The sequence below is a fragment of the Taudactylus pleione genome, unplaced genomic scaffold (genome assembly GCF_031769625.1).
Source record: "Taudactylus pleione unplaced genomic scaffold, aTauple2 ptg000117l, whole genome shotgun sequence".
Classification (NCBI taxonomy): Eukaryota; Metazoa; Chordata; class Amphibia; order Anura; family Myobatrachidae; genus Taudactylus; species Taudactylus pleione.
In genome coordinates, this window is record NW_028284519.1 from 21,232,069 (window position 1) to 21,258,102 (window position 26,034).

General features: G+C 46.3%; 1 protein-coding gene across 2 annotated transcripts in view; it reads left to right on the plus strand.

Moving 5' to 3' along the window:
* Nucleotides 1-491: 491 nt before the first annotated feature.
* TRADD (TNFRSF1A associated via death domain) overlaps nt 492-26,034 on the plus strand; it is a 43,470-nt gene continuing 17,927 nt past the window's right edge. The window contains exons 1-3 of one of the 2 annotated variants that reach the window (XM_088471911.1): nt 492-556; nt 18,144-18,282; nt 20,874-21,154. In XM_088471911.1, the coding sequence (XP_088328037.1) occupies nt 18,153-18,282; nt 20,874-21,154 (411 nt within the window). In that variant the 5' untranslated portion in view covers nt 492-556; nt 18,144-18,152. Of the gene's footprint in view, nt 557-11,297; nt 11,320-18,143; nt 18,283-20,873; nt 21,155-26,034 lie in introns of those variants that run through there. The other variant, XM_088471912.1, reaches the window with a different exon arrangement.

Consider the following 26,034-nt stretch of genomic DNA (forward strand, 5'->3'; position numbering starts at 1 on the left):
TATTATTATTATTAATAATAATAGTAGTAGCATTTTATTATCAATATTATTGCTGTTATTATTGCTATTAGGTTAATTCTATTATTATTCCTGTTATAAGCCTTTATTATTATCATCATTATTCTTAGTGTTATTATTGTAACTGCTCTTCTATTATTATTATTATTATTATTATTATTATTATATCATCAACATCTTAATCGTATTCTTATTATTATCAACAACAGTTTGATTTCCCAAAACACATGTAAATGATATGAGGTCAGTAGATTATCATATCATGCAGTAGCCGCAGGCCAATGTGAAGACTTTTCCTGCTACTACTACCTGGGTACCTGGTGCTATCACTGTCTGTCATAGGGAAAGCCAGGAAGAGGGACGTGGTAGTATTTGGTGTGTGAATACATGTAACGAGGTGTTTCCTGGTCTCCGCAGCAGTGTAAGAGTTAAGTGGGCGGCAGGCTCCTGCTCATTGCAGCGTCACTGGCCTGGGTGTGACTGTGAGCTGCAAGCAAGGTCGGAAGAGCTGACTCTCTGCTGGGAATTGGGAGAACAGGTAAAGTGTAACATACATGTACATGTGCCGTATTAATGCTGAGAACATTACACTGTGATAGGAAATAACTCTGGGGGGCTGCTGTTATATGTTACCCTATCTGTATGTGTACAGGAAGGCTGGGGTCATACCTGGGTGTAGGGTTCTCCTAGTGATCACATCCTCCTGTTATATGTTACCCTATCTGTATGTGTATAGGAAGGCTGGGGTCATACCTGGGTGTAGGGTTCTCCTAGTGATCACATACTCCTGTTATATGTTACCCTATCTGTATGTGTACAGGAAGGCTGGGGTCACACCTGGGTTTTATATATAGGGTTCTCCTAGTGATCACATACTCCTGTTATATGTTACCCTATCTGTATGTGTATAGGAAGGCTGGGGTCACACCTGGGTTTTATATATAGGGTTCTCCTAGTGATCACATTTTCCTGTTATATGTTACCCTATCTGTATGTGTACAGGAAGGCTGGGGTCATACCTGGGTGTAGGGTTCTCCTAGTGATCACATCCTCCTGTTATATGGGCATCACAGACGGTGTAATGGTTAGCGTTACTGCCTCACAGCAATAAGGTCATGGGTTCAATTCACACCATGGCCCTAACTGTGTGGAGTTTGTATATTCTCCCTGTGCTTGCGTGGGTTTCCTCCGGGTGCTCCGGTTTCCTCCCACACTCCAAAAATATACTGGTAGGTTAATTGGCTCCCAACAAAATTACCCCTAGTGTGTATGTGTGTGCGCATGTGATAGGGAATGTAGATTGCAGGGACTGATGTGAATGGCCAAATATTCTCTGTAAAGCGATGCGGAATATGTGTGCGCTATATAAATAACTAATAATAAATAAATATGTTATCCTGTCTGCATGTATCCAGGAAGGCTGGGGTCATACCTGGGTGTCAGATATAGGGTTCTCCTAGTGATCACAAATATTCACAACATGTTTTAGGAGCATTTTTGTAGTTCTTTGGGGAAATGCTGCTCTGCTATTCATGAATGGCACAGGCTACACAGTATTATACTTTCCTTCCAATGGACACTCTCCAGCAGTTGTTCCTTCTGTTAGGTGGGATAACCATATTTATATATGTGCCCAGAGCTGACACCAGCCCTGATGCCCCCACACTCTGAAGCAGCAGCCTAGTTTTCTCCCAGAGGCTTTTTACCTTGCCAGGTAGGAGATGGGATTGGCATCCTCACTTCCTCTGATTGGGAGTAGCGTGTTTGACTGTGACATCATAGCCAAGCGCCACACTACCACCGTAATAATGACATGGAGGAGCAGCAGCCAGGAGCTTCACATGTCTCCATACTGGAGCACTGTCGGTGCATTCAAACACAGGATCAGTGACATCTGCGTGTCCATCTCCAGGCTGAGTGACCATGGGGTCCTTCGTTATCGCTCAATCGCTTGGTAATCGCCCGCAACTTGGGCAGTAAAATGTTAAAAACGACCAGTGATGTGCGCAACCGCTGGTCATTTTTAACATCTATCATCGCCCGAACATGTTGGTCAACCTGACACTGCAGGTTGCCATGTTCGGGTATGATTGATCTGCACGCACTGAACGTTCAGTGTATGCACTTCAGCCCTAGGGGGACGACGGCACGATTATGATGTCGTAATCGTGCCGTCGTCCCCGCATTTAGTAGTGTAGGGGCAGCATAAGTCTGCCGACGGAGATCCTGGCCTCTCCACTCCTCCCCAACAGCGGCTACACGCCTCCGTTCTGGGAAACAAGCCGTCATCGGCCCTCCCCCGCCCAGAAACGGCAACAGACTGTCAATCACTGACTGTCTGCTACCAATGCACAGACTGGATCCTGTGCATGCACAGATTCTCGATAATCTGGGTGGTACTGTTTATCTGCGTTCTCTGCTGAATCACCCCCTCAGTGTGATTTTAAAAGCAGTGCTTTCAGATTCAATAAAAGAAAATTAGGCATGAGCACATCGGAAACTGGGAAAGCACCTGTGTGACATCACCCAAAACGTTTTGGAGACTGCTAGTATGCCAGCAAAGAGCAATCCCATATTCTTTAGCGATATGAATATCTGCTGGTGCTTACTGAAGCATAGAGCTGGTGTCACATATGGGTTTGGAAGCAGGATTTTGTGTGTCCGTAGAAATACCTAATTAAAGTTGTTAACACATGTCACTAAAGTCTATGGTATTTGCTCGTAGTTGGCGCAAACAGTTTCTAAGTCTCATGATTGCTACATTTAGCGTTTTCCATAGCAGATAAAAAAAACAAAGCACGAAATCAAAACACTCTTTAAAGTGTTACAAAAGGTTGTCCGCAAGCTTGTAAGCATCAGAATTACACTGTACTATAATAGAGACGCCAATTTACTGCTGAGAAAATGTAGGTTCCAAGATTACGAAAACGGCAGAATTTGAATAGATTCGCCATGCACACTGAAGTCATGGGATAGATGCCTAGTATCGTGTAGGACCCCCCTTTAGCCCGGAGAAGTGCAGCAACTCAACGTGGCATCAATTCCACAAGTGGATGGAAGACCTCTGAATAGATGTTGACCCATGCCGCCTGGATAGCTTCCCGCAGCTCCCTGATATTTGTAGGTGCAGGATCTTGGGTGTGAATGGATCTCTCCACCACGTCCCATAAATGCTCAATTGGGTTCATGTCGGGCGAACGTGGTGGCTGAACCATACATCAGAATACTCCTTGAACCAATTCTAGACAACCTGGGACTGATGACATGGTGCATTATCCTGCTTGAATATTCCAACATTGTGGGGGTACATGCAGAGCTGAAAACTGTCATCAAGCAATGCAACGTAGCAGTTGCTGGTCAATGACGAATTCAGGTGGACCAGTGGACCCAACCCATGCCACCTGAACACACCCCACACAATTATAGAACCACCACCAGCCTGAGCAGTGCCTCTTTACAACTGGGGTCCATGACCTGTGCCACAAACGAACCCTACCACTAGCTCAAAACAATTGGAACCTCATCAGACCACGTGTCCAATTAGCTGTGGGCCTGATTCAGAGCCGCTCGTAAGCGCCGCTCGTTCGCTCTGAGCGATGTTCGCACAATTGCGCATGCGTATGGGTCGTAATGCGCATGCGCAAACCAGTCATTGCTGTCGGAAATCATGTGCTCGCAAAACAGCGAGGGGCTGCTAATGTGATTGACAGAATGTATCGTTTGTGGGTGGTAACAGGGGAAGGTGCTTGAAAACAGGGGAGTGGAGATCCGAACGCAGGTGTGCCTAACAGTCAAAAGGGCAGTTCTGATGCCTTTCGATGTTCCCGATTAATCTAATAAATACCGGAGATGACGTGTGATGCGAACGGCAAAGGGGCGTCTTTACAAAATAGCGAGCGCATTTTTCGTTCGCTCACTCAGTCATAGAGGCGTCAACAAACCGCAAAGAGCGAGCGCTCAATTTAAATAGCCGGCCCCTTTTTTTGGAACGACCGTCCGCAAATAGCGTCCGGGTCTGAATCAGATCCTGTGTCCGGTGTCATAATGTTAACAGGGGCACCCGGATGGGTCTTCTGCTCCCATATCACATGGAAGCTAATGAACGCTGCACTGTACTGCTGGTACCTCCTGCATAGATGTGGATGTGATTTGAGCCAGTGTTGCTTGTCTGTTACCATGTACAATTTTGGCCAGGCGTTGCCGGTCACGATCATTAAGCACCTATGGTCGGCCACTGTGCTGTCCACGGTGGGTGGTAATGCCTTCCATGAGGTATTCCCAGTACACACATGACACCGTAGATCTAGGAATGTTGAATGTCCGCTCAAATTCAGAAATGGAATATCCCATCTATCGGGCACCCACTATTGTGCCCCGTTCGAACTGCCGATATTTCACATCTCCTTTCGATGAGCAGCCTAGCCGGTGTTCAAACTGACTCACGAGATGTCCGATTACAGCTGATGCAGGTCTGGGCATTTCCAAGACATCACAGTACGTTAATGCCACCTACCATTACCTTTACATACTGTTATCCCATGACTTTTGGCACTTCAGTGTATGTTTTCTGGCCAATGACACCACTGTCAGAGGTACTTTGCACATCTCAATTACAGAACTGGTGTTTTTAAACTGGTAAAAAGTTTTGTGTAGGCAGATTCCGATATTCCTTGCTGAATGCAGACTGAGGGCCTGATTCAGACCAGCTCCGTCGTGCGCATGCGCGAGACCCGGGGAGCGACGGGCTTTCCATCGCTCCAGGTCTCGCACCAAAGGGGGCGTGCTGTCGATGTTGATTCCCATGGGAACGCCTACCGTCTGAAGCCGGCCCCACTGACATCACTAGTGATGTCAGTGGGAGTGATTTTGGCTCTGATAGAGCCAAAATCACTCCAGGGCTTGTGGCAGGGAGACCCTACCGCAGGGTCTCCGTCGCAAGTCCGATGGTCGTGATGGTCAAGACCATCGCGACCATCTTTTTGGCCGCTCGCATATGCTGTGGGTAGTCACCTACAGCTATACGAGCGGCCAGGAGGCCGCTCCATTTTCATGGGGGAGGGCCCTGATTCAGAGCGAGCGCTCTGGTCAGAGCGTTCAGCTCTGAATCAGGCCCATAGGTCAGCCACAAGGTGGAAGAGACCACGGTTCTCTACATGTGTAAAGAATGGATGTTTGCTTATATCCCCAGTGGCACTGTCCAGGCACAATTTGTGTGAAATTATTTTTTATGCATACAATTAAAATGTAATAAAAAAAACTTAATTAATCTTGCCCTGTGCGTATAGCGAACATGGTGGTCATTCCCTGTTTTGTGAATTGCAGAGCTAGCTTCAAGTTGTGGTGCCATAAGTCAATCCATGGTACTTCAATAGAGATCTTGTCCAATTAGTTCTACAGATGCCATTTGAGGCACCCTACAAGCCAAATACAGGTGCCCTGGGGCAGCGATGTTGGCGCTCCCCCTGCCTTGCACCCTAGTCAGCACCACCTGCACACCACTAGTTTTGGCTTTGAGGTCAGTGATGGGCAACCAGATATACTTCAAGGGCAAGTGCATGTGTGGTCCTTCAACCAAAGAAAGAAAGAGCCGCACATTACCCTTAATTAAAATAATAATAAAAAAAAACAGCCAGAAAACAGCCTCACCACGCCCAGCTCACTCATCCCAAAATGCTCCCTTTTTTGCCCCCAGCAGCTATTAACACATGCCACTCAGACCTCCCACCTACTATTCACAACTAGCCTTCAGATCCCACATGTATGCCAAAACTCCCTCACATGCCATCCATACTGTCGCACACCTCCCCCCTCTTTTATATATAACTTGTTCTACTGGCTACTGCTCCTCCTGCTCCTCTGGTATGGTAAGGTAACAAGATGCTGTAGTCGGCTCCCATTCAGTCTTTATCATAAAGCAGAGATCCAGTCTAATCGGATGGGGTCTGAGAGTGAAGGCTTGTAGGGCCACCTGCTGCTCTCCTTTGCACTAGGTAATTAAACACAGAGATTCATTTTATTAATGTACAGTATTCCAATATCCAGATTGTGTTTTGCCCTGTATTTTCCCTGCAATTACCTCCTCATCCTCTGCTACTAGTGTTCTAGCTGTGCCAGGTTTGTCCCACTTTAAATCTTGCGCTATTCTACCAGCCAGTTAGGTCATTTTAATAGCCACTAATTGCAGTGTGTATGTTGTGCCAATAAAGAGCATTAAGCTGGTCAGTATCTGGGTGAGGATCTTTCAGATGTCAAAACTGCTGGTGAATAATGAGAATATCTAATTGTATGCAGTCACTGTCTGGCCACACTACTTGTATGTGGTGGTAGCAAGCCATTAACTGTTTAATTCCGCCTCACTGGCCCAATTGGAAATGGAGTGGCCAAGTTAATTCTTGGGCCAAATGGGTGGGTCTACCGATGGTGCCCACATTAAGATGGCGAGACAGATGCCAATATGTTTATCAAATGTGGGCCACAAGTAGGTGTATGGTCAAATCATGATTTAAGTCCAAAAAAGTAGTCAATGAGTGAGTGGTTTCATTTGCATATTCATGAAGAAATTTGCCTAAAGGATTATGGTGGTTACTTGGCGACGCAGTGACGGGAATTATCTTGGGTGTTGCCAGCAATATTTATCTAGTATTCAGACAAAGCGATAATATAATAGTGGTCATGAAATGATTTTATTATACTGAGACTGTCAATGACTTTTATTTTCTGTTCTTTAAATTGCTGGCAGCCATCAGCTTCTCATTATGCCCCACCTTTTAAATGTAACTTATTGCCAGCTATAGTAACGTACTTTCTGGTGGAACTATGCTGCGGGACAGGTTCATCCCTACAGATCACTTGAGTTTCACTACATGTAAATGGATGACCCTGTGACCCACCAACATGACAACTGAAGACGTTCTAATACAATTGTTCCCCTTCAATAAGTCTTAAAAGAGCACTAGACCTGATATCACATTATAGGATTTACTCTCACTGAGGAATAGCTAACAGAATACATAATCATTGTATGCTTTGGTGATTGTAAGACGATTCATTCTATTTCATTCTATTTCTATATTTATTTTATTTTCATTACATTTTGTTTATCTTTATTTCTCTATTATTTTATTGCATTTTATTTTTGTTTGATTGTACATCTAGTTTATTAACCCTGAGTCTAATAGTATTTACTACTATAAATATGTTTTATATATCTTTTTGGGGGGTATGTTTTAGACTCTTTCCCTCTCCCCATAAAAAGTAAAAAAGACAAAATTCAGATACTCAATATTCCACAAAATGTATGTATTTTTATTGCATGTATATGTTTTTTTTATGATGCAAGATATACATTTGTTGTAACATTTTTTGTATGTATGTAATTTATTGAATTTTGGATATAATAAAAAGATATTTAAAAAAAAAAAAAAAAAAGCACTAGACCTAAAATTGCTACTACTAAGACAACTATTATTACGGGGAACGTATATATTTGTGTTCCCCAGACTATAGTTATGGCATTTATAGCTGTCCCCCCACCCAACTGACACCTTCAGCTTTTCCTGAAGCACGTGTGACCTATTATAAGAAAGGTGTCGAAGTTGCACCTATACTCAAGCATAACAATAACCTGTACACTAAGCCAAGCCTGACCCTGACGGTGCCATCTTTCCACACTATTATGGCAGACCTGAACTAGGGTATGGAAATATATTCTAGCTATTAGCACTAGGTCTGCTTCTGATTTAATTTGTAGACTGGCTTTGTAAAACTCTATTGGCTCAACTCATCAAATCCCTGGTTTGTTAGTAGATTCTCAAGTGCTGGAAAATTAGGGACATTGGGCACCAATGCTTTTACATGTATTTCTAGACTATGGCACTAGGCTGGTGTTTTGTTGTAATATCCCTTTCATTTAGGGACACACGAGTTAAGGTGCGTATCCACTAGCATATGGTGGAACGACAGTACGTTTACAACATTGTAATCGTACAGTCATTCCTCATACACTGAATGATATGTCGGTCAGTGTAGGCACCCTCCCTCATCCCTGAACATGGCCAATCTATCATTATCGGCAGATTGACCGGCATGTTCAGGCGATGATTGATGTCGAAAACGACCAGCAGGAGCGCGCATCGCTGGTTGTTTTTCGACATTAAACTGCCCGATTAATGAGCGACTGAACGATAATGATGTTGTTATCGTTCAATCGCTATTTTTAATTGCCTAGTGGATGCGCAGCATTAAGGTGCGTACACATGGTACGATATGAACGATAACAATATTGATCATACCGTTATCGTTCATTTTTCGGTGCCCAATGACCTGCGATGCGCGGACACGTATGGACGATACCGACCAGGTTACTGTAGGGGCCCACGATCGTTGAACGCAGGTCGTTATAGTCGCTGGTGAGTTGGTGGTGTGCTGGATGATCGATATCGTTGTCGATCGTCTCGTCTGTACGCACCATTACACTGCTTCTGTGGCTGTCTAACAGCCACTGTTACCAGTGTAAAGCCAGGCATACATTATGCAATTATCGGGCCAATCCGCACATTATTTGCGGATCGGGAGGATAATTGCATTGTGTATGGTCGCAACCAAGCAGTGATGATTGGACGGTCAGACAGGATAAATCTTACAACATGCCCAATCATTGATCAGTGAAATGTTCCTTTGCAGATGCCGTTTGTTACACAGTGTATGGCCACAATCTCTGCTGGGTGTCGGGCTGTCAGATAAAATGGCTGTCGGTCTGACAGACATTTTATGTGACAGCATATGCCTTGTATAATTCATATGTGTCCCTGATAGAACCCCTACATTAGGAAACGCCGGTAAATAGTTACTAGATGATCAGTAACTCAGACATACCTGCCAGCAATTGCTCATTTATCCTACAAACAAGCCCATGATTTAAATGTATAGTGTATTCTGTCCTGGAAACAAGATAGACAGCTACACAAATGTTTCCTGTGACCATGACAATGCTTTTATAGTTACTTTTCAAGAAAGCCATTAAGTGAATGTGTAATATCATATGTAATATTACATGTAGTGGATAGTAGCTGATAGCTGCGGCTTGGTGTATGAGACGTATACTCTGTAAATGTAGGTTGCAAGATTATGGGTTGATTCCAGGTATTAAACTACATTAGACACTTTACTTCCTTGTGTGACAGCTTGCAGCTCTTTTTATCTTTATCTTTAACTTTAACCCTTTCCTGCTAAATTTCTTGCAGTGTGAGGGAGGGCAGATCTAAAAAGGTTCAGATATCTAGTCACTAGTTTATAAATTCTTCTCCTGTAAATCTGCAATAAAATATTCTCACTCCTTGCCCAAGTGCACAGGCCTTATCTGTGTAGAGTAACACACCTGTCATGTATATATTTCCCCAAATTCAGTAAATTAACCTTTTTGAAAAATAAATGTAGGCTCTAAGGGGAACCTCAGGCCCTTTGGCCGTATAAGGCCCTCGAAATCATTTGGTCTGGCCCTCTGAGTTTTATTCTGCAAGCCTCATCTGGCTAGCACTGTGCCTAGAATGGCACCCTGCACACAAAATCTATGCAGCAGTGCCGCCTGGAGCATCCTTAGGACGCTTCAGACAGTTACACCGCTGCCCATACGGCTCCCCGGAGCATTGCTGTAATCACCGGTAATTGTCGCCCCGTCCCATGTGACATCACACGGAGGGGGCGTGGCCTGCATCGGGCCCGCAAATAATGTTATATATATGTCAAAAATGGCCCTCGGCAGAAAAAGGTTCCCCACCCCTGCTGTAAGGGATAACTTTATGCCTGTTTAAAATTAAGAAAATCGTTCCTACAATTTGATGTTTAGTGCCCACTATACAGATATATGTATGGTTGTCACCTGTTTGAGGTGTTATGGCTGTTATGGCTGTCACTGGAGAGGTGTTACAGTAACCCCTCCGGCGATCTCTGCCATGCTGTATTGTATCAGGTTCACAAACAACACATGTGCAAAGCCATCTGGAGGCGGCGGTCAGACATGTAAGCAGACTGTGGGACCTATTTACTAAGCAGTGTTAGGAGACAGAGTGAAAAGTGATTAGGTGCCAGCCAATCAGCTCCCAACTGTCATTTTTCAAACACCGCCCTTTGAGATGACAGTTGGGAGCTGATTGGCTGGCACCTAATCACTTTCTTATCACTTTTCACTCTGTCTCCTAACACTGCTTAGTAAATAAACCCCATAGAGTGGGATGCATGATGCATCGCAATTTGCATGCGATGCATCCCACCACTCATCGCATGCATGCCGGCGTTAATTACACTGGTATACATGTAGAAAACCGCAAAGGACCGCTCAGGGCCGTAGGTAGGGTAGTGCAGCCGGTGCCATCGCACAGGGCACCACAGGTCAGGGGGCGCTGTTTGGGCTTGTAAAATTTCTGTTTATTATCATTCTTGCTTGTAGCTGCCTCTTATTTCATCCCCAGCATCTCCTGGCCTCTCCTATCTCTTCCCTGGCCCTTCCCCATGAAGCCATGGCCCTTTTTTGGGTGCGTTATGTCCCTTTGAAAAATGAGGGGGGCGCCAATGCTCTTTCTGGCACAGGGCACCAAAAAGTCTAGTTACGGCTCTAGACCGCTCTCCCGTTAAGAGTTGTCCTTTGCGACAGAGGGACTTCTGGGTTTATGACCCAGAAGTCCCTCAGTCGTCCTTCTGCGTATGCACGCTGCGGGGGGTGCTGGGAGGATCTGGCTACCTTTTTTTGGGCAACACCATCTAAGTCCCAGAATGTATCGCCATCCGAGGTTTGGTGCATATGAGAAATGCGGTCAAACCCCCAAAAACTGAATTTTGGGGGGGTTTCACTGCATTTCTGGCGTTGGTGCATCCCGCCCATAGCACCATCCTCAGATGCCACTATGGGTGGTATGCATCAAGCATCGCATTTTGCATGCGATGCATCCCGCCACTGATCTCCTGCATATCGGCTTTTAGTAACGCCGAATGCTTGTACAATTGCAGCCAGAATCGCAAAGGACAGCTCTCCCGATAAGAGCTATCCTTTGCGATATAAGGACTATCGGGATTATGAGCTGTACTTAAGTTATTATTAACTCACAGCCCATGATGAGCAAAAAAATCCCCCACATTTTCTAATTGTAAAATATTTCTGTTTTAGGGCCATATTCAATTAGAAGCGAAAAGTCTGAAGTCGGACTTTTCGCCGTTATCGCAGGTTTTCCTGGGAATAAAGTATCTGGCGCGTGCCGGCATATCCCCGCATTCATTTAGGAATCTGCGAAAACGGGACCCGGCGAAAAGGTAAGTATCGAAAAATCCTGTCACTTTTGGGGAAATCAGCCTGTCACCCCCCAAAAGATGGTCTGACATGGGGGATCATTATGGGTACCCCCAAATTGGCCCGCTAAAGGTATTTGGGTTTTTTAAACTGTGTCGGCAGGTGCTTTTAATGCGTCTTTGAAAATGTGGTGCAGAATAGCATTTAGCTTCATTTTTGGGGGAAAAGAACTAGTCCCATCAAATTTGGGGTACATGAAAATGGGGGCAAGCATATTTTTAAGTCCCTAAACTGCACTTTTAAAAATCATTAAAAATCCACCTGCCGCAACCAACCGCATTCTATAAAACACCTGCCGCATACTTGGGGACCCCCCCTGAGTCTATTTCACTAGTTTTTAAGTTTGTCCCCCAACTTTTTTTTTCACCTCTAAAACGAAACCACTTTTTTTGAGGTGTCCTATGGGAATTTTAAGGTTTTTTTTTGACACAGATGACTTTTAGTGGACATTCCAAGGGGTGTAGGGTACGATTTTTAAGTCTGCACCCCAAAACCTCAATTCTGCACTTTTTTCCGCCACCTATTCTGTGGTGAAAACTTATCCCCGGTTTTTGACAAAGACTCTTCGCACCTGAGAAAAGTCTTTGAAATTGAATATAGGGAAAAGTCAAAACGGCGAAAATGACGTCATCGGCGATAAATTATAGCCGATAACGGCTTTTCGCAGCCTAATTGAATATGGCAGCCTGAGGAAGCAGACAGCGCTGCTGTGTGTGTGAAGGAGATGGAACTGATTACATCTTTTACTCTATTACTTTTACTCCCTTTTTTCTTATATTGTAACCGTTTATTGTAATGTAAATATGTATTTATTGTTACCTTTTAAGTAAATTAGGAATATTTTTTTATCATCATTACTTTTACTCCCTTTTTCTTATATTTTAACCATTTACAGTGGCGTGACTAGGGTATTTGGAGCCCAGGGCAAGATGAAAAGTAGAGACCTATGTGCCGGTAAATGGGTGTGGTCAAATGCCACAAGGGGCATGGCCACTGAAAATGGGGCATGTTAACATGACACACACCCCTTTCTCGTCACTTTGGGAACGTTCCTTTCCATTCCATATGCACCTTAATGCCTGAGTAGTAGTGCCCCTCTTGCAATGCCCACTGTAGTATTGCCCCTTATGCAATGTCCCCAGTAACAGTGCCCCAGTAGTTCATCCCTTATACAGTGCCCCCAGTAGTGCACCCTTATACAGTGCCCCCAGTAGTGCACCCTTATACTGTTCCCCCCTATGCAATGCCCCTTATACAGTCCCTCCTATGCAGTGCCCCCAGTAGTGGTTCCCCTTATGCAGGCCCCCAGTAATGGTCCCTCTTATACAGTGCCCCTTATGTAGTACCCCAGTATGCAATGCCCTCAGTAGTGGTCCCTCTTATACAGTGCCCCTTATACAGTGCCCCCAGTAGTGCACCCTTATATAGTGCTCCCAGTAGTGCCCTTTATACAGTGCGTCCTATAGAGCACCCTTATACAGTGCCCCTTATGCAGTGCCCCCAGTAGTGCACCCTTATACTGTGCCCCCCTATGCAGTCCCCCTTATACAGCCCCCCTATGCAGTGCCCCCAGTAGTGGTCCCTCTTATGCAGGCCCCCAGTAGTGCCCCATTTACAGTACCCCCAGTAGTGGTCCCCCGTATGCAGGCCCCCAGTAGTGCCCCTTATACAGTGCCCCCAGTATTGGTCCCCCCCCTATGCAGTGCCCCCTGTAGTGGTCCTCCCTATTCAGTGCCCCCAGTAGGGATACAGTGCCCCCGGCCAGTAGTGCATAACACACACACACAGACATACATACACAAAAGCAATTGTATGGTGAGTCTCTGAGTGCACCCCCAAAAGTAGATAGTGAGCCCTAACTGGGTTAATCCCTAAATCCTCTGGGTAAAATGTACTATTGCAGCTACTTTATTATTTCTTTTATACTGATTTTATGTTATCTAAATAAATCTATATATTTTATAGCAACCATCAGCGCTAAGTGTCTATACATACACAAAACACTGACTTACCTGAATCCCCATCCCTGCCGCACCCGCCGCTGTCTGCTCCTCCGTTCTCCCGCTCGGTACTATGGGAGAGACATCATGACATCTCTGACATCACCGGAGCCGAAAGGCGGAGCTCATGAGTGAGCTCCAACCCGGCTCTGGCAGTGGGTGCAGCAGTCTGTCTGACTCTCATTGGCTGCTTAAACACACGCATCGCTGCCGGGGTAGTACGAGTGTACTCGGGGTCGGCTCTTGGGGTGTTCGACCAGTGTGGTCGAACAGGGGCGCCACCCCATAGAGGGCGCACACCTCCCCGACTCCCCACTTTTCCACTCGTGGAACGAAGTGGCTCATGGGTGGCCTGGTCGAGAGGCTGGGCACCCCCACCGCCACAACTGTGCGGCGGTGCCGGACCCCGGAGTCTGAATGGATGATGCACGCATGTGCCGGCATCCATTCAGTGCTGGGGGAAGCCCAGCTAGTGACTTAGGGGGTTATTCAGACCCGGTCGTTAGCGCCGATGCGCTCGGACCGGGTCGATGGCCCCCCACAGAGCATGTGCACGACGGCGCCGTCGTGCGCATGCGTGAGACCCGCTACGACCGACAGCGCCGGTAGTAGCGGGTCTCGATCCAAAGGGGGAGAGCTGTCGATGTTGATTGACAGCTCGCCCCGTTTGGAAGGCGGGCCGGGGGGGCGGCAGCCCAAACGGAGGCGTTCCCATGGGAACGCCTACCATTTGGGGGAGGCCCCACTGACATCACTAGTGATGTCAGTGGAGAGCTTCCGGCTCAGACAGAGCCAGAAGCTCTCCGGGGCTTACGACAAGTGAGACCCTACCCTAGGGTCTCGTCGTAAGCCCCGATGGTCGCGATGGTCTTGACCATCGCGACCATCACCTTAGGCGGTCGTAAGGCTGTGGGTGTTACACAGCCTTACCACCGCAAAGGAGGACGTCTTGAAAATTCAAGAGGTCCTCCCCTCATTCAGACCGACCGCACGCTCTATGCGACCGGCTCTGAATGAGGTCCTTAGTGTTTGGCTCCCCCCCCCCCCCCAGCCTGACGTTACACGGGAGGTTTGCCATGCGGGCACTCCCCCAAATAACATAATTTAGGGGTGTGGCCTATGGTAATTAGGCCACACACCCATTTACGGTCACGCGCGACCATCATCAGGGCGGTGCAGGGCTGACTAGGGCGGACCTGTACTGTGGCCGTTCACACACACACACACACACACCCCTGGCACCGCCGGCCCCAGGGCACGAGCCCCGGCGGCCCTGCCCTAGTTATGCCACTGACAATTATTGTAATGTAAATATGTATTTATTAGTACATATTTAAATAAGTAAATAAAGAATAATATTTATATTATTATACCCACAGAAATATTTTACAAGTAGAATTTTTTTTCTGCCATTAACAAGCTAAGGAAGAATCGCCAGTTTCCCAATGAATTTAAAACATTTTTTTTCCAACACTGGTTCTGTTTTGAACTGCAATTAGCAAAAAAGTGGTAACTCTAAGTATAAAAAGACTTATTTAGTAAATAGGTGGCTTGGCTGTCATCCGGGAGGGGGTTTCCCTCTTGCTTGGAAGTGTTCATGAAATGGGCAGTTCTATATTTTCTAGCATGATCCCATTTAACCAGGTACGCAGTGTGTACTCTGATATTTTTTTCCCAACAACTTTGGTGTAGTAATAAAAAAAAATAAAAAAACAATCTTGCAGACCTTTGGACATATTGGACAGTGAGCAGTGTGCTCCGTAGAGTGTCTTCGGTGTTACTGGTAGCAAAAATTAATTTAGATACAGTATGTAGCTTTGGAAGGGAATGACAAAATAGAAAGGCACCTATGTAGTATACCAACTAAGGAGTTATAATTACCTTGCTTGCATAGAAATATACTGTGCGTACAAAAAGTAGAAATATAGGTTGCTGATCTGTTGTCCAAAATTCCCAGAGCGAATGTATTCTGTGTATGCGTACAAGGAGCAGTGTGTTCTATCGTGTTCCCCTGTGTTAAGTAATATTTTGTAATCCACAAACTATTTACAGGAAAAGACACACCTATGCCAGTAAGGAAATTAGATAATGTGTGTCTGCAGCAAAAAAAAACAACCTTGTGCATAGAATAAGACTAACAGATTTCCAGGATCACATTCTGCATGCATTGCAAAGTGCCAGAAATACACCAATGCACATGGTCTGGATCTGCCAACTTCAGCTGCATACGCATGTAAAGATTGGTTGGAATGAAAATCTGGTAATGTATGGGAGTAACTGATGATCAACAATTTGCTCCTAAATGGCAGAAAACAGATGAAAATGGTCGTCAGACAAGTTTGTTAAATGTTTGATCTAAACAAATTGTTCAGACAACAGTTTTTGTCCATTTTCCAGCATTTGGGAGCAAATTGCTGATTGTCATTTGCTTTCTTACCTTACCAGATTTTCATTCCAACCAACCAACTAGTTGGATGTTTGGACAGAAAATCTTTACGTGTGTATGCAGCTTTAACACTGAGATCTATGTGGACAAACAATTAGTTGGTGCCAACCAGTTATTGCATTCAAGGCATGGTGCTACGGGTTTCCTCCCACACTTCAAAAACATACTGAAAGGTTAATTGGCTCCTGTCAAAACAATTAACCCTAGTGTATCTTAATATGTATGCAGGGCTGGCGCTAGCCTTTGCTGCGCCCAGCGCCGACCTGTGTTGCCGCCCCTTCCCTCCTCCGCTCCCTCCCCCTGAAGTTACATAGTAACGATAGCGCCAGGAGGGAGGGCGGGCGTTTCTAGCGCCCGCCGTATACAATGCGGCTCCGGGCGACGGCCCGGCTTGCCCGGGCCTAGAGCCGCTACTGTATGTATGTCTTCCTGTGGTAGGGAATATCGATTGTAACCTGCACAGGGGCAGGGACTGATGTGAATGACTAATATATTCTCTGTCAGACGGTGCAGAATATTTTTGCGCTATATAAATAACTATTAATAAATAGTAGTGTGATATATCGCATGCATAAAAATACATAACATTGATGAGCCAAATTTGTAATAGCAAACCATTACATTATAAATGATGTGCCTAACGCACAGTTCATAACGGTTCAGCATTACAAATAAATATATATATATATATATATATATATCTATAACAACCAGAGCAAGCCGGCACTCCATTGTATACAGAATCCATCATGCCTGGGTGCCTCCAGACCAGGTTAGATTCAAGTAGGGGAAATTCCGTGGCACTCACAGGACTTGTAGTTATAGTAATGCTGGCCATACAGTAGTACGACCAGCATAAGATAAGAGTCAACTTACGATTTCCCTCGAGCTCCCTGGCAGTCCCGGCCACGCGATTGACACACGATGTACATGCGTTCTCACGATACGATGCATTGTGCGTCCAACGTCCAAGCGGCATCATTTGTAAAAAGAAAAAAAAAAAAGACTGATGCACACAAGGGGAGATCCGTGATGTATTCTTCTTTAATAAAAGAAACACAGATGCAGGGATGGTTCAGTGAGAACCGTCCGTACATCTGTGAATATAAAAATAAAAAAAAGTGTATAAAAAAACGGGCTGACTAGCAGTCGGGGCTAATGCTTCGGCTGGGGGGCCAGGTGAAAGGGCTCCCCTGGCTGTGGCATTAGCCCCCCACTAGAAAAAGTCATGTGCTGGTTCTGGAAAATAAAGGGGGGGCCCTATGCATTTTTTCACCCTGTATTTCCAGAACCAGGACCGGATCAGAGCCCAGTGCAGGTTGAGCAGAGTACGTGGGGCACTTACGTTGTTTGTCCCCCGTATTTTGGCAACCAGGGCTGGTTCTGACTAGCCCGGTGCTGGTTGTGCTTACATACGGGGGACCCCTACGTAAGTTGCCCAACCAGCACTGGGTCACTAAGCCCGGGGCTGGTTGCTCTTTGAGGGGGGGGTGTGCCGTTTATCTTTTTTACACACTGCATCTGTGCTTATTTTATTACAGACAGATGAATGCATCACGGACCTCCCGGTGCGTACGTCAGTCTTTTTTCTTTTTTAACAAGTGACGCCGCTTGGATGCACGATTTGTCGCATGCTGAAGGTCACTGCATGATCGGCATACAAATACGACAGATCATATGGGCTGCACATCTGATCATGCGATACGTTTTAGAAGCTGCGGGAGCACGCATCGGGATCCTACTTAAATAATGCACGATTTCTACACGATTCATCGTACGAAGCGTTGAAAATCGGGCAATCGGACCAAAATCATGCTAGTATATGGCCAGCATAACACCAAATGGTATCTTCATATAGTCAATGTTTCATTTTATTTCAAAAGTCCTGACGAAATTTTTAAATAAAATGGAACGTTTACTATATGAAGATACCATTTGGTGTTAGGTGTTAATACACTGCTCTTACTATAACTACAAGTTTTGTGAGTGCCATGGAATTTCTCCCTACATATATATATATATATATATATATATATATATATATATATATATATATATATATATTAGATACATCAATGATCATATCATAAAAGGGCACTCACCAGACTTGACACAGTAATGCTTCATACATCTTTAATAGCTCTTGTCAGGAATGGTCGCAGATGCTGGTGTTCTCGGCATGCGCTGAGCAATTTTATACAGTTTTACGCAAACTGGCCAAATGAATCAGCCCCAATGTATTTAAATGTTTGTAAAACACATTTCACTTGATTATCAATATTATGTTGTACCGTACATGGAGTGTAATTGGACAGCCTTGTTCCCTTTTTGTGTCTTTCAGGCTCTAAAGATGACATCCTGTCCCAGTGATTGGATTGGAAGTGTTTACCTCTACATCCAATCAGATTCTACCTGCCTCCCTGCCCAATATGACAACAGTAGATCCACAGTGTACGCTGCACTCAGCAAAGCATTGACAGGTATAGCAGATTTCTTATGTATTCATAGGGTGGTTACAGCTTTGCCGGGACTTCTCACATGTTCATATGGAACCTATATTAAATTGACAAAACATAATCTCTTTATTATTGGAAGTTATAATTGGTATGATCAGTAGGAAGAATCGCAAATTAAAAATACATAAAATCAGACGTTGCTATAAACCTCCTATACACTGCACTCACTGCATACTGGTCTTTAGGATTCTGACCAGGTAGTTGCTGTTACACTGTATAAAATATGACACCAACAACTGGGTTGGATACGCGATCCAAGGGGTCAGAATTCCGGTACCGAAATTCCAACGGATGCAGGTAAGTAATTTCAACCTTTCCGTAACCCACCTTTCCCCACAGCCTTAACCTAATCCTTCCCTCTCGCAGCCTAGATGTAGATTGACCATTTCTGGTCTGGAACCTGCTTATTTTATTAATATTAATATTGATTAATATTCCCATTGACCAGTAGCACCACTGATTACTCACTGCAAGCCCTGAGTTCCTTACTCTGAAGCTTTTGTGTGCTTAAATAATTTCCGCATTAAAACATCAGGCGACTCGCCGAAATTGTGCCAATTTACATTTACCCCATAGTGCGAGATGTATCAAACCATCTATTCAGATTCTTATTAGCATAATATAGTGGAGTGTGCCTGGGTACGTGACTTTTTGGCAGAGTGACTGGGGAAGGACGCTGGGGTCCATAACCCGATAGATGGTATGATGTGAATATATACGTATATAACCACTGGGGGTACACTGGGTGCACAGAATGTTACATGAGTTACACAGTAGGGGTGCTGGTAGTGGTACATATTAACCCCGTTTCAGGTTTATTTAATTAGATGGAACAACAAGTTGGCATAGAGACACAGGGAATGCTGGAGCAGCCTGGAGCATAAGGGTACTGCTGGGTGTTATAGTGCGCAGGGCGATAAGTTGGTGGTTAGTGGTGCTATAACCCCCATGTAAGTGTTGGTGGTACAGGGTACTTGTGGGGTCTGTATGTGGCTCCTATGGCTGGCTGTACACCAAAGTATCGAAGGGCACGTGCACTATCATGGAACGCTTAGAAGGAAAGGCGCGCCAGCTGGGCACGTATGCGCAGTAGCGCATGTCACAGGTCAGACCTCCTGCTGAGCCGCTGCGGGTCCTAGAGACCGTCGGCTGTTGCACTCTATGGATATGAGGAAGCGCGGAGCACTCCTCATCCAATAATTCTACCTATCGTTTTATACAGTGTACTAGATTAACGCTTAAAGTGGCTACATAATAATTTAAAATTTTTATATGGGGATGTCGAATCAAATGTGACTAGAAAAAATAGAAAAGCAACTGGTTAGGTTTAATAATTTTCAATGGACAATATTAGAACGGCAAGTTGTTGTTGTTGTTGTTTTTTTCTGGTCAAACAATTAGATCATTGAATGAATGGACCACTTTGGTTCAACCAAAAACTATGGGTTAAGCCCAATTGGGTGTGTATTTGCAAAAGCGAGTTTGTCTTCTGAAACTCACAAACATCACACGAATGCGCTCTCCCGAGAAATGCGAGATCCTATTAGAAATGCCTATTTGCGCTACTCGCTGCGAGGGTGTGCAAATATTCTGTAACATGCGACTTGGGAGAAGGGCATTGAAAAAGTGGGGAAATCATCCTGGTCCCCCAAAAAGTGACATCTTCGTTAGCAGCATCATATAGAAAGCTGTTAGTGGTTATAAGGAAAGTATTGGAGGTTTTTAAACGGTGTCAAATGTATCATTTGTGCATAGATGAAAAGCAAAGGTTTTTCATTTAATCACAAACGAATTAAATGAAAAATGCTAAAAAAATGTAAAAATTTTTTAAAAAAGGTGATTTTTGGTGGTCATTTTAGGCCACTTTAAATTTTGCAAAAAAAATAAATAAAAAGCTGTTATTTTTCATTTGAAATAAAATACTGGGACAGATGTACTAAGCTCTAGAAGTGGTAAATTAACAACCAATCAGCTCCTAATTGTCATTTTTCAAACACAGCCTGTGACATGACAGTTAGGAGCTGAGTGGCTGGCAGTTTATCACTCTCCACTTTATCACTTTTTAGAGCTTAGTGCATCTACTGTGTTTACATTTGGGGTGCTTAAACTAGCGGAAAAGTTGATTTTGAGGTGATTTGAGGCCATTTTTTTTCTTCCCCCCCCCCCCCCCCCCGCCAAATTAATGGGCCAGTTAAGCTAATTAAAAACTTCCAAATGCCTGACTAGTCTGTAGGGGGGTGTCCCAGGGGTTCTGCGCTGTGTCCCGGCATTTTTATCTTACAATAAAGATTTTTCCTACCTTTTCACCACCAAAGGGGAATGCCCACAAAAAAACGCAAATTTCCTCAAGTTTGGAATTGGATTGCAACTGCAATTCACTGTGTGATTTAGCCTTGAAAACAGCTTACACAAGGCAACTCGCACCTTATTGGCTTGACCTCATAGTTGGGTTTGTGGCTATTTTACTTTGTGACCTGTTTCCATGAATATTATCAGATGCAGCCTGCAGTTTAGTTATGTGTAGCATGATTATCCATTTTGTCTCTGGTTCACAGAGGTTTCCAGAGGTCCCACCAATTCTCTTGAGATCCTAAAGATTAATAGAGGTGACCATGAACTGATTCTTCACCTCAAGTTCTGTGGACAAGAGACCTGTAGGAGTTTTCTCCAAGATTACCGAAAGAGGAGGCTACATCAGCTTCTACAAAACCAACTCAGTCGTTGCCTGATTATGGAGTCTCTGCAAGTCCGTTTGGAGCTTAATGTTGACGGAGAGAAACTTGACACTATTTTAGAGAAAGAGGACCAATGTCTGCGGTATATTTTCTCATTGAAGGTAATAGAGAGTACTGTAGATATTCTAAGCTTTTGGAAACTTGGCCAGATATATATTGCTTCTGTGAAAGTACTTGAACTAAATATCTTTCTACTTCAGGGTCCATAGGGGGTCCACAGGGTTGACCTTGGGGATATAGCTGGATCAGGATCCATGGGCACCACACAGTTAAGCTTTTAGCTCCCAGGATGCACTTGGGTCCTCCTCTATATCCCGCCCCGAGCCACAGGCACCTCAGTGTAAGTTGGTGCCCGGCCGGAGTCGGTCACCGCGCAGGGGGGCTGCAGGAGCAGCCCCCAGAAGCTTTTTATTTTCTAATAGATTTTATTTATTTTAGTTTCTATGTTTACTACAGACGGCAGCGAAGGGCTGTCTGTACAGACGCCCACGCTGCCGCTCTGATCCCCGACTGGCGCCGCGACGCCAGTACTGATCTGGGGATCGCGGCGGGAGGACAGAGTCCGTACTAGCCGGACTCTGTCTACCTCCCAGGACTGCTGCCGGAGTCGCCGGGGATTCAGGTAAGCCGCGCGTCGCTGGCTAGCGGAATACCTTAAAACGCAGTCCTTTAGCCTCCGGTCCTGGGGACAGACCAGAGGCTGCTGGCAGTGGCGGCGGGCCCCCCCATAACCCGTGGGACCACTAGACCACCAGGGATAACCGGCAAGCGGGAAGCCAGCATCCCTGGGGTTAATGGCCAGCCAGGGGAGGAAGCCTTCCCTGTTCAGCGGCTCCTCCCCTCAGCTCAGCGCGCTTTTCAGCCTGCATGTCTAGCGTCCCTGAGCTGCAGTTCACTCGGCCACTCCTCCTCTGAGGTCTCTGGCGGCCATTTTTTTCTACATGTGGCAGCGCAGATCCCTCAGGGAGCACGCGGACCGGTCCCCCTGTGTACCTCTCCCCTGTTAGGACGGCGTACACAGCACTATAGCCCTCCAAGACACTGAATCTGGGCGGTTGAGTGTAGTGTAAAGGTGCAGTGAGTATATCGTCCTGCATGGTATGTGACTTTTGCTAGTGCTGCTGTCTGTATTTTTCTCTTATTACTGTCAGCTTACATCTATCTCTTTCCTTCTTCCTTAGCCTACAGGTGTGGAGGAGGGGCTTTTCTACTAACCTCACATATATAAATCAAGTATTTGTGAGGTCTGTCACATACAGTTGTGTGCTACACAGTGCCATATTCAGGACTGTTGTTCAGCACACAGGGAAGTGCAATTCTTTTTTCCTCTATTGCCATATATATTTTGTCTGTACATTATATTTGGTCATGTCTGAGGGTGAAGTTGAGCACTCCGGGACTCCAGTGTTGTTTTCCTGCAGGCGCTGCTCTGCGGGATCACATAGGGAAGAGGCATCTCTGGATGGCCTTTGTGAGCGGTGTCAGTTGACTCCTGGTCAATCCAGACCCCCTATGACACAGGAGCCACCAATGGGCTATGTTTTCACAGGTGCTGGTGTCTCTGGCGAACCGCCTTGCGGCTTCGTCTGCTATCCTACGAGGACTCTGTCCCAGCCTACCATTTCCCATTACTAGGGTACCCCGCAATTATTGCAGAGTTCCTCTGGGTCACAGACTGTGGACCCTTATTCAGGATTGCCTATCTATTTTCAGGCCACTCCTGCTACACAACAGTCTGTGGTGCCTTTCCAGGCCAATGTTGCAGCTCCTCCACCATGGGTGGACGTGCTCTCCAGTTCAGTCCAGAGTCTGGCAGCTGCATCATCGACTTTTCAGTCGATGCTGCACAATGACAGGTCTGCAGGGGCATCTAAGCGTGCACATAAGTTGCATGCGGCGCAGATTTCGGACACTGAGGGGTCCTCAGATGAGGGTGATGTCCAGGACGACTCCGATTCGTACACCTCGGCTCAGGAGTTGGAATCTCGGTCGTCTATTAATGTACGAGCTCTGTTTAGGGCGGTGCGTGCCATTCTCCTAATAGAGGATGAGGCACCTGAACATAAGTAGAAATTCCCTAGTTTAAAAAAAAAAAAAAAAAAAAAACTAAGGTGACTTCGGCGGTATTCCCCCTATCTGATCAATTAACGGATCATATGGCGGTGGCTTGGCAGACACCCAGTAAGAGATTTGTGCCTCAAAAGAGGTTGGCTTCCAATTATCCATTCCCGGAGGCGCATTGTAGGAAGTGGGAAGCTCCACCGGCGGTGGATTGCCACGTCACACGCCTTATTAGGAGTGCTACGCTGCCAATACCGTCAGTTTCCTCGTTAAAGGATCCCACGGACAGAAAGGTTGAGGCTTGCCTTAAGTCTATTTATTCCCTCTCGGGAGCAATTGCTCGCCCGTCCATGGCCATTTCCTGGGTGGCTAAGGCCATTGAGGGTTGGGCCAATGCCTTAGAGGACACTTTTCCTGAGGATACTCAGGAAGTCCAGAGGGCATTACTAGGACAGATGAGTGATGCGGCTTCTTATATTGGAGAAGCTTCCTTGGAAGCTAGTCTGCTAACCTCTAGGGTGTCGGCTGTGGCTGTGCATGCCCGCCGCTCCTTATGGCTGAGGTCCTGGAGAGCAGACGCTGATTCAAAGAAGGGCCTGGAGGCCTTACCTTTTAATGGGGAATTACTTTTTGGTCCAGACTTGGATAGGATCGTGGATAGACTGGCTAGGTCCAAGAAACAAGCTTAGAGTGCCAGGCGTCCCTCTTCCAAACAGGAAGATAAGCCTTCCGCCTGATGGGACGGGCCTCCCTCTGGGGGATCCCAGAGTGGGAGGCCGACTGTTTCAATTCGCCCAGAGCTGGTTCAATACCACCACCGATGCCTGGGTGCGAGAAGTGGTCTCCCAGGGGTACGCCCTGTCTTTTCGGCGCAGACCGCCTCACCAGTTTTTCTGCACGAGTCCTTCTCAGGACATAGCCAAGGCTAGGCTGATCAGGGAAGCTATAGACTCCTTGCTGACTGCAGGGGTCATTGTACCTGTTCCACAATCTTAGCATGGGATGGGGTACTATTCTGCTGTTTCTGGTACAGAAACCCAATGGCTCCCATCGACCCGTTCTAAATTTAAAGTCTCTGAACAGGTTTCTCAGGATTCCCAGGTTCAGAATGGAAACCTTGCGTTCCATAATTCTGGCTATGGAACCAGGGGATTACATGGTCTCCCTGGATATCCAGGACGCTTACCTCCATGTGCCGATAGCAACGTCACATCAGAGGTATCTGCGGTTCGCTCTGTTGCACCATCACTACCAGTTCCGAGCTCTCCACAGCGCCGAGGGTGTTCACCAAGGTGATGGCAGTTATGGCTGCCCACCTTCGGAACCAGGGGGTACGGTTGTTAGCGTATCTGGACGACCTCCTATTGCTGGCAAGCTCTCCGGAGGTTCTGCTGCAACATCTCCAACTGACGGTGGCTTGTCTGCAGACGCACGGGTGGTTAATAAATTAGAGGAAGTCATCCCTGATCCCATCTCAGCAGATGGTCCATCTGGGGGCCTTCCTAGACTCTCGTCAGCAGCGGATCTTTCTAACTCCATAAAAGGTATCTTCCCTACAGTTGCGGATACGCAGTTGCCTGGATTGTGCCAGTCTTTCGGTACACTCGGCAATGAGAGTGCTGGGTTCCATGGTGCCGGCATTCGACATGGTGGAATTTGCCCAGTTTCACTCCAGGCCTCTGCAGAGGCTGATTCTAGCAAACTGGAATGGGTTGCCTCACCGGATCCGGTCACAGACGCTGGTGCTATCTCCGGATGTACGACAGTCCCTGAATTGTTGGCTTTAAACAGCTCACCTCCTTCGAGGTTCGCCCCTTTTGGATCCCGGACTGGGTTCTGCTCACGACAGATGCCAGTCTTCGGGGTTGGGGGGCGGTGACAGGCTCCTTGTCACTTCAGGGTCGTTGGACAGCGGAGGAAGCGGCTCTCCCCATCAGTGTTCTGGAACTAAGAGCCGTGTACAGGGCTCTGCAGTCGGCCGGCACCACTCTTCACGGAAGGGCAGTGCAAGTGCAGTCAGACAACGCCACCACGGTGGCGTACATGAATCACCAGGGAGGAACTCGCAGCCGGGCTGCGATGGCAGAAGTGTCTCGCATCCTAACCTGGGCGGAGTGCCACCTTCCAGCGATCTCTGCAGTCTTCATTCCCGGAATCCTCAATTGGGAGGCAGACTTCCTCAGCCGTTACGACGTGCATCCAGGGGAATGGTCGCTTCATCCAGAGGTATTCCAACTACTCATGGACAAGTAGGGACTGCCGGAGATGGACTTGATGGCCTCTCGTCACAATCACCAGTTGTACGGGTCAAGGACAAGGGACGACGGCGCCAGTCTGGTGGACGCTCTGTAGGTCAGATGGACGTTTCACCTGGCATATCTGTTTCCTCCGATATCCCTTCTGCCTTGGGTCCTGCGCAAGTTCTAGCAGGACGGAGGCACTCTGGTACTGGTGGCCCCAGCATGGCCAAGACGTCCGTGGTACTCCAACCTACAGAGTCTGTCCATCGACGTTCCGTACCTTCCTCCTTAGTGGCAGGACTTGTTGTCTCAGGGGCCCTACCTTTACCCGGATCTGGGTCGTCTGTCTTTGACGGCGTGGCGCTTGAGACGGCCGTCTTAAGGTCCCGGGGCTTTTCTAGTTCCGTTATTTCTACCATGCTGAGGGCACGCAAGCCTGCTTCTGCAAGGATTTACCATAGAGTGTGGCACACGTACTTTCAGTGGTGTGAGTCCAGAAACTTATGATCCTCAGGTATTCAGAGTTTCAAGGATTCTGGCTTTTCTTCAGTCGGGTTTGGACTTAGGTTTACGCCTTTCCTCTCTGAAGGTGCACGTGTCTGCTTTATCGGTTTGGTACCAACGTAGAATTGCTATGTTACCGGATGTACAGACTTTTTTCCAGGGTGTTCTCAGGATTC